The sequence below is a fragment of the Triticum aestivum genome, chromosome 7D (assembly GCF_018294505.1).
Source record: "Triticum aestivum cultivar Chinese Spring chromosome 7D, IWGSC CS RefSeq v2.1, whole genome shotgun sequence".
NCBI classification, from domain to species: domain Eukaryota; kingdom Viridiplantae; phylum Streptophyta; class Magnoliopsida; order Poales; family Poaceae; genus Triticum; species Triticum aestivum.
This window is the reverse complement of record NC_057814.1, coordinates 261,835,271-261,844,126: the sequence shown is the minus strand read 5'-3', so window position 1 is coordinate 261,844,126 and position 8,856 is coordinate 261,835,271. Positions and strand designations below refer to the sequence as shown.

At 47.5% G+C, this 8,856-nt stretch overlaps 1 protein-coding gene across 1 annotated transcript; it reads left to right on the top strand.

Annotated features, from left to right (window-relative positions):
* The first annotated feature begins 1,801 nt into the window (after window positions 1–1,801).
* LOC123167624 (protein SHI RELATED SEQUENCE 1) lies at window positions 1,802–3,514 on the top strand. The gene is made up of 2 exons (XM_044585459.1): window positions 1,802–2,710; window positions 2,867–3,514. Exons 1-2 carry the CDS (start codon window positions 2,158–2,160, stop codon window positions 3,259–3,261), a joined length of 948 nt encoding a protein of 315 aa, XP_044441394.1. The 5' UTR covers window positions 1,802–2,157; the 3' UTR covers window positions 3,262–3,514.
* The last annotated feature ends 5,342 nt before the right edge of the window (window positions 3,515–8,856 follow it).

Genomic DNA, 8,856 nt, shown 5'->3' with positions numbered 1-8,856 from the left:
TTAACATTTGTGGCGTCGCCTTGGGGGCCATAAACTCCAGTGATCCACCACAGTGCCACCCCTTGTTGTTGCATCGATACTTTAAGAGTATTATCTGTGGTATGAGGATTGGATAAGCAAAATACCGCGGCATCCCAAGCCAAAATGGTGCCACCACAAGTCTCGATGGCAGGTAGGTAAAAGAAATTCTCAAATCTATTCCCAAGGCAGTTAACCACAATTTGCCGAGTGACTACTTCCATCTTAGACTCCTGGAAGAAGGCGATACCTGCCACTGATGCAACCATGATTTGATACATCGCATTCCGCCATGCTGGGGAATTTAACCCACAGACATTCCACACCAGTATTTTGAGAGGCTGTTGTGACATGATGCAAGACCTACAAGACCGCAAACCACCATAGGCGATAACACTATGCTCTGGACCGGCAAACCGTGCCGGCGATAGGTGACGCGACTGCATCGAGGCCACCCATCCATCTAACCAAGCTCCCCGCCGAACATGGGGAAAGGGGGAGAAGTAGGAGCGGACGCATCCGGACCGGCAAACCATGCCGGCAACAGGTGGCGCGACCGCATCGAGGCCACCTATCCCTCCCACCAAGATCCCCCGCGAGCACCCCCATGTCGCCCCACCATGGTAGCTGACACACATCTCCGTGAGGCCATCGGCAACCGCGTGCCCGTCGGCGAGGGAGACCAAATCAACCCGGAGCCGCCGCCATGGAAGCTCACCGGATATGCCTCCTCGCGCCGCCCGCCGACGTCCGAGCGCCAGACCAGGAAGGTTCCGACGCGGATTCGACCGACACGCCCCACCAGCCACCACCACAGCGCCGCCACCCCCACCAGCCCGGAGCCAGGGCAGGGGCGGCCGCCCGCAGATCCTTGTCGCCCGCGACCCGCACCACCGCAGCGCCAAGCCAGGAGCCGGCCTAGGCCACTGGAGCCCGCCACCGATGCCCTACCTAGTGGCGACCGGCGGCACGCCAGATCCGCCCGCCACCAAGACTGCCCCACCAGCCGCTCGCCGCCCCCGCCGCTCAACGCACCGGCACGCCCTCCGACGCTCAGCCCGTCGCGCCACCGGCACGCGCAGCGTCAACACCACGCCGCCACGCCGCAGCGCCGCTTCGCCCTGGGACAGCGTGGCACCCCGATCCAGCCGCGTCGGCCCCCGCCAAGGCCGCTGGAAGGGGGAACGAGGAGGCCTCGCCGCCGCCGGCGGCGGCCAGGCTTCGCCTCTGCGCGCCCTTTGGCGGCGGCGAGGGAGGAGGAAGGGGCGGGGAAAAGAGTTGACGGCGGCGCGGTAGGGTTCCTCCCGTCGCCTCGCGAGGGAGCGGGCGGGAGGGTGGTAGACCTTTTGTGTCTTCTTGTCGTTTTCACAGCCCCTCACGCGGAATGTTTTGCAACCTCTCTGAACGGTTGCAGCAAAAACCGTGGAAGGAACATGTGGGACGTTCCAAGGGAAACATGGCACAACGAGGATCTTCAGATCCGGAGAGATCCAACGAGCCCCGCGCGACCGGCACAACACTCGGCCGGTTGGAAACGTTTCATTTTCTGAAACGGTCTTGTTTACGTACCGCTCCATGGTCGGAGCAATTGTTTTGTTTCACTGCACCGCACCTGTTTTCATTTGTTTTTGCAACAGCGACGTGTGTTTTGTTTTCCGAAGTTGGCAGCACCATCAGAGAATCAGAGGTAGAGAGCGAGACGGCGAGGCAACCCGGCCGGGCTCGGGAAATAAATGGGAGCGTGCAGCAGGCTCGTTGGCGGCGTGGCAGGCCCTCTCTGTCGCCTCCTTCCCCTATCTTAACTCACTCCCTTCCTTCCCTTTCCTCCATCACTCTCCTCTCCCCCAAAAAGCTGCCTCCGTCCGTCCCCGTCCTCCCCACCCCCACCACCACCGTACGCGCAGACAAGCCAAAAATTTAACCCACCGCGCGCGGTTACACACGAGCCAGCTACCACTAGACGCAGCAGGCAGCAGGCAGCAGCTCGATCAAGCTGCCGCGCCGAGACATCGGAGAAGAGCAGGCGCATGGGTGCTGCCAAGGAGTAGTTAAGGCGCAGAATTTTCACGCATGCCGCGGGGACTCGGGCGTAGAGAGTAGAAGCCGGGCGAGACAGCCGCGATCTATGGATCTGGGCGCATGGCGGGATTCCCTCTAGGCGGAGGAGGCCACCACAGCCGCGGCGGACGCGACGACGACGGCAGCCACCCTCCCGGCATCAACCCCTCCTCGTCTTCCTCCGCGGCCGCCTTCCTCTACGCCACCACCCCATCGCGCGGCGGGTTCCAGCTATGGCAGGGGCAGCCGCAGCCGCAGCACGAGCAGCAGCAGCACCCGTTCTACGGCGGCGCCTCCTCCAGCATCATCCGCTTCGCCGATGACCCGGCCGCCTCCGGGTCTTCCTCGCGGGGCGGAGGGAGAGGGTCTGGCGCAGGCGCTGGCGCGGGCACAATCAGCTGCCAGGACTGCGGCAACCAGGCCAAGAAGGACTGCCCCCACATGCGCTGCCGCACCTGCTGCAAGAGCCGCGGCTTCGACTGCGCCACCCACGTCAAGTCCACGTGGGTCCCTGCCGCCCGCCGCCGCGAGCGACATCACCAGCAGCCGCAGGGGCAGGCCTCCGCCGAGCCGTTCAAGCGCCCTCGCGAAGGCGGCCAGCCCTCCGCCACCACTCCTACCACTACTTCTTCAGGTACTCTCTCTTATAGTCTATCTAATCTAGTGCACTGCACCCACACCACACCACACCAGCTAGCTATTTCTCTTTCCTTTTTGTACAGCTCAGCTCAAAAGAGCGAGAGATCATGAGCTTGATGGAATCCAGTGTGTTGAATGGTTGATGATTTAGGGGAGCACCAGCAGCAGATGATGGCGGCCGACAGGTTCCCGCGGGAGGTGAGCTCAGAGGCAGTGTTCCGCTGTGTGCGGCTGGGCCCGGTCGACGAAGCCGAGGCCGAGGTGGCGTACCAGACCACCGTCAGCATCGGTGGCCACGTCTTCAAGGGCATCCTGCACGACGTAGGCCCAGACACCTCCATCACCGGCGGGACCCGCACCGCCCACCACGCCGCCGAAGGTTCCTCCCCGAGCACGGCAGCTGCTGGCGGCGCCGAAGGAGGCAGCGGATCTACGGGTGCCGCCGCAGTGTCGTCATCGGCTGTGGTGATGGACCCGTATCCCACGCCCGGCCCGTACGGTGCTTACGGCGGCGCGCCATTCTTCCACGGCCACCACCCGAGGTGATCATAGGCAAGGTCACCTCATCGCGCGCTTTAGACGCCATGCCTTGGTTCGCTTTACCGTTAACTCTGAAATTCTTAGATGCTGCTGCTGCGATCGATCGACATGATGACTTCGATTGATCCTGTTGATGCATACATAAATTGATGCGCTGGTTTTCTTTAGTTCATCAGGTCAGGTCAGCTAATAAAGGGGAACTAGCTAGGGAACAATCAATGATTAAAAATTGAAATCTGACAGTTGATTAGTTTGGCTGCCTGCTTTGCCTTGATAGAGAATGGTTTGATTGATACTCTCTCTCTCTCTCTCTCTCTCTCTCTCTCTCGCGCGCGCGCGCGCGCTCTCTCTCTCTCTCTCATGCTGGTTTGCATCAATGGTGGCGATGATGCCGTTCCCTGGCCGTAGCTTACTACAGTTTTGGATGCATTTGCCTTTGCTCTTAATACTACTACTAGGCCTACTAGGTAGCTTCTAAACCTGTGTCTAGCTCTTCCATAAGGTGTCACGCCTTTGCTTTATCTTTGCTCTTCAAAAGCTGAGCCCTAGCACCCTAGCTATAGGCTCTAGCTTGTACAACTAATTACTTTGCTCTTCATTTGGTCTGAACTCTGAATAATTGCTATACTCTTGCTATGCTAGAGAGAGAAAGAGAGAGACAGAGATATAGAGGGATTTTTTTAGGGGGCAGAACGGAGAGGATTTAATGTTGAGATATGTCTTCCAGTCATCATATGCTCCAGGATCAAATGATGAGATGATTAGGAGACAAATAGTTGTGCTCTCCTCTCTTCATAGGTTCGTGTTTTGATTGTTTCTAACTCTGAGCTATAATACCATCGGTGTCACATTGCATAGTAATCTATTCTCTTCATTCGAACGCTGTGTTTATTTCCAACACTCTTATTATGATTTTCTCAAATTATATCTAGATTTTGTTCTTGAATTGGTTTAGCATCAGGTATCGTATATTACCATTCCCAGCTCATTGTTCTGCACGTACCTCATTTATATGTTGCATGCCCACGCCTCCCCTTGCTCCTCCAATTACCCTCAGTGGTAAACATACCAACAGAATAATCTAATTAATCTTGATACAGTTTTGATAAGACAAAAGGTAAATGCTTACACAGAGTTATCTTGCTTGAGTCGCCTCTTCTGTTAGTTAACTACAAATATTTCTATGTCGTACCGGTTTCATGTTTAGCATTCTTTACCATCTTCGAAGATGGTCATTCTGCATTTGTTTGCCTTTGAGCATAGACTGTCCTTATAGAGAAGCAGCTTCTATTTTGGAACTTGGACGAGGGAAAACCTTTGTTAACTTCTGCCTTTCGACATAACTGTGCAACACATAACTGTGTCACGTACTAACATAATTGCACCTCATTTATTTAGTACGACACAGCATTTAGGGGAACTCAGAAGCTTAGTACTCCCTCCAAAAGCCGAAATAATGAGTGCACTTATTTTCAGTTTTGCACTCTAGTAATGGTATATTGCTTAATTTCAAACAGTAGGCCTAAATCTGCTATGTGCATGTATTGCCAGCTATATTATATTTTTTCGCTTGACTAAGTTCTCCTCTAAATTTTAAAAATAGTGTATATATTTGTATATTTTAAGGTGTTTTATACAGGGGTTATTGCTGTAGCATCTGCCCGCAAACCATTGATTTAAATTTCTGTAAAAGTTCCTGTTCTATGTTTACTTTGTTTAAACTTGTCCTGAATGTGATGATCCTCTATTCCCAAATAGTTCCAACTCACTACATTTTTTTCTAGCCATGCAGCTATGCCACATCAAAAAGACTTGCATATTAGGGATAAGTTACATCTTTTGAATTAATCTATCCATGCAACCATGCCACATTAGCAAGTCATGCATGTGGATCAAAACTTACCACATTGTTATAATTTTTAATTTTTGTGTGTTATAATGGACGGTATATATATGTGTTTCACGCGTGGAGCATATCTATGCAGTTCATGTTTCACATTTTTGTTGGAAAATGGCATTTCAATAACTTCAGTCCAAAAGTTTTTCTCTTTTTATACACCATTTTGTTACACACTTCATATGATTTATTGTTTTTAAATATAAATCATGAACACTCCTACATTTGCTTGTGCCTTAGTTATATATCACCAATTTATACATTTCCAGTAACAGGTTTCCCCGCAACAATGTGTGTGGTATGATCTTGTTTTCTAACTGGTCATTTTGCACAAATGAAATTTACGTATTGCCTGCTTTCTGCAATTATTTTAGATGAAACATTGATTGTCTGTCAGTTGCTGGTTGTTTCAGAAGTTTCCTCAAGATAATTAAATACTTTTAGCAGCCCCTTCATTTTCAACCTAACAGCATTTCGCTTGTTATCCTTATGTTGGAAGTTCAATTTCAAATTCATGGGATGTGGTTTCTTGCCCATAGGACTTTCCCTAGAGTAGCATTGTTCATATTTTTATCCAGTATACAAAGATGTCTTGCGAAATAAAGATATCATTGCTGGTTTTGCATTTCTACTTTTTCTTGACTTAAAATAATAGAGGATGGAATGGTTACAAAGTAAATTAGTAGTTTAGTGAAATTAAGTTTATACCGGATCATTTAAGTCTTGTTCTTTGTTATTGGGATAGGTAACTTGCTTTTATACCGGCATCGTTTGCTTGTTGATTTTACTTCAAATAAACTCGTCAAATGGCTACCAATTTTTACAAAAATTCAAATCAATGTAGCATTTGATTTACCAATAAAGCATTTAGTTTTATGCTTCGACGGTTTGGCAGCATATAAGCTTAATTAACTCACCCATTAATTAACTGTTCTGCGCAAAAAAACATGTTTTTGCAGATTCCATTAATTACTCCATAACATGGTAGTAATGCCGAGTGTGGGGCACATGAAAATTGATTCTGCCTTTTTTGTTTGCTTCTTCATTTCACATGGAGATAATTCTGCTTGGATGGGAGCTAGACAAGACGCCTGACCTAAGGCAGATCTAGAATATCAAGGGTACTGTACTACCTAACCCTTTTGGTACTGTTATGTCGATCGTCAACTTTACCGAACTTGAGAGAAAAGAAAGAAGAATAGAAAGTTCGGAATATTGCCAACACCTGATATATATTCACTTGCTACCACTGCCCGTTCAAAATGTGTCAATCTCTCGGTAGCCATATGTAGCTTGAAATTATCAGCTGCTAGCAAAACCAGAATAAAGCTTGCACATGAGCTTCAGACACTCTATTTTAATTAGCTTGAATTTCTTTGTTGGAGCTGGGCAAAAGGCTAATTAATGGTATTTCATATGGTGCCATTTCCATTGAGAATGTTCTATCGAGCAATCTTCTAGAACGCAGGAACTCAACAGGAAATACATGAACTGTCGCAGGAAGAATTATGTTCAAAAATAAGTGGCGTGGTTTTAGCTCAAATTAACTAACATCACAGCACTTATTTTGAAACCGAGGGAGCACCATAGTTCCTGCGTTTGTTACAAAGGAAACGTGCTATTGATCCATCCTTTTCCATACATAAACCTGGCGGGAGCCGGACCACTATCGTCGTCGGCCGGTGCCGGTGCATATATGTATATTGTATTGGTCACGCAACAGCTAGCAAAGATGCATGGATGATCTGGATCAGCCTAATCTCTTTGACATGTGTTCCTTTCAATCAAAAGGCATGGGAGAGGGAATAATCACTGACTTTCGGACTCCTACGAGAGAAGTGTCATGCGTACGTTTCTGATTCTGCCTCATGCATTCCCCTGCCGTGCGTACGCACCCAAGTCAATGCTGCAAAGATCGATATTGCTCCTGTTAATTTATGCCCTTGTTCTTGTTTTTTAATTTTTACGGTCTGTTCATCATTAATTGCACACAGCCAAAATAGGAGCGATGGTAAGACCTACAATGTCAGTTAGTTATATACTAGTCTTTCCGTCTCATAATATAAGAGCGTTTTTTACACTACTCTCCTGTTAAAAACACTCTTATATTATAAGACGCAGATAGTAGTACATTATTGGCAAATTAATACCAACATTCCCTTTGCACCGTATCTGAATATGGGCTCGTGATATATAATAAGTATAACCGAACAAAAGCGATTTCAGATTTTTGTTCGCACTGGTTATTATTTTTCTCCCGCAAGATTCCACAGGGCCACAAGGCACAAGCCACAATTAACCTAGTATACACTTTTATCTAAAATATTGTACCAACAGATTTCCTACGTATACAATACACGGAGAAAGCATGCACTACTTTGCGGATGTGCTTAAGCATCTAGCATTATAGCTGCCGAATCACCCTTACGTACATTTGTAAACGGTAATGCACTAGCTTTCGATCTGTGAGTGCAACCAAAGTCCTGGTCGTGAATCGTATCAACATGAAAGCTTTTGTGTTAATAAACTGTTAAATGGCGCCGTACCCGTACGTAGTGATCAGATTTTTTGCCTGAAGAAATTCCACATGTATTAAAGGACCAGCTACCCGCAAAAACAGGACAAATCAAATAAGGTGCATTTTCCCACAAAAAAGTACTCTACCTAGCTAGGGCGGTTGGTTCAGGGGCCTACCAATAAGAGCCCCCATATAGTGCTGTTTAAAATAAATAAAAATACAATATTACTACTAGGTTTTTTTTAGAAGGAGGATTGCATACAACCATATTATTAAAAAGTGATAACGAAATACAAAGTCTGAAACCAATTCAGCTCGCAAACGGAGCAAAGGAAAACAAAATGTCTGGAAAAAATAAACCCACAACCGGCATAAGAATAGGATGAGATGACTAAACACCTATCTTATTAATAGATCGGCATCCAAACCGGTTGAAGATAACCCGCGGCTACCATCTTTCAACGGTTGCACCCAGTAACTAAAGGCTCTCTGAAGTCCGTAGGAATGAGTAACGACCACGTATAGCTCTGACGATGACCTACAAGAAATTCAAAATATTTTGTTTGTTAAAGATCTTATTATTCCTATAGTTTCATATAGTCCACAATAAAGCACATATTTCTATCCGAATACGTGCCGTAATAGCTGAGTCTACTCCAGTTAACCACGTCCTAAATAACGTTCCAATGCTATCTAGAGGAGTAATATTGAAGGCTATATGGATGGTACGCCAAAGCAACTTCGTGCGAGGGTACTCAATGAAAATGTGTTGTATCGTTTCATCTCGATCGCAAAAAACAACAACGTGTACTTCCTACCCATCTTCGCCTAAGCAAGTTGTCTTTGGTAAGGATCACTTGCTTGTGGACAAACCACATAAAAATTTTAATTCACAAGGGAATCTTAATCTTCCAAATACGAAACGATCTTGGGATTGGACTAGAGTTGTTTAGATCCATGTATAAAGATTTGACCGTAAACACCCCGCTTCCATTTAACTTCCACTGGAAAGAATTAGACTGGTCAGAGAGTTGAACATCCATCAATTTTCGCACAAGGTGAAGCCAGGAATTCCAACGTTCCCCAACTAAGGACCTCCTGAACTGGATATTTTTTATAGAGTACGCCAATGACGTACCTTAGCTTTATAGAAAAAAGAAAAATATTTACAAGAGATTACAGACAG

Bases quoted from the DNA above. Each gene is read 5' to 3' on its own strand.
- LOC123167624 (XM_044585459.1), top strand. From the start codon at position 2,158: ATGGCGGGATTCCCTCTAGGCGGAGGAGGCCACCACAGCCGCGGCGGA. The intron at 2,711-2,866 runs GTACTCTCTCTT...TTGATGATTTAG, and splicing joins TCCTACCACTACTTCTTCAG to GGGAGCACCAGCAGCAGATG.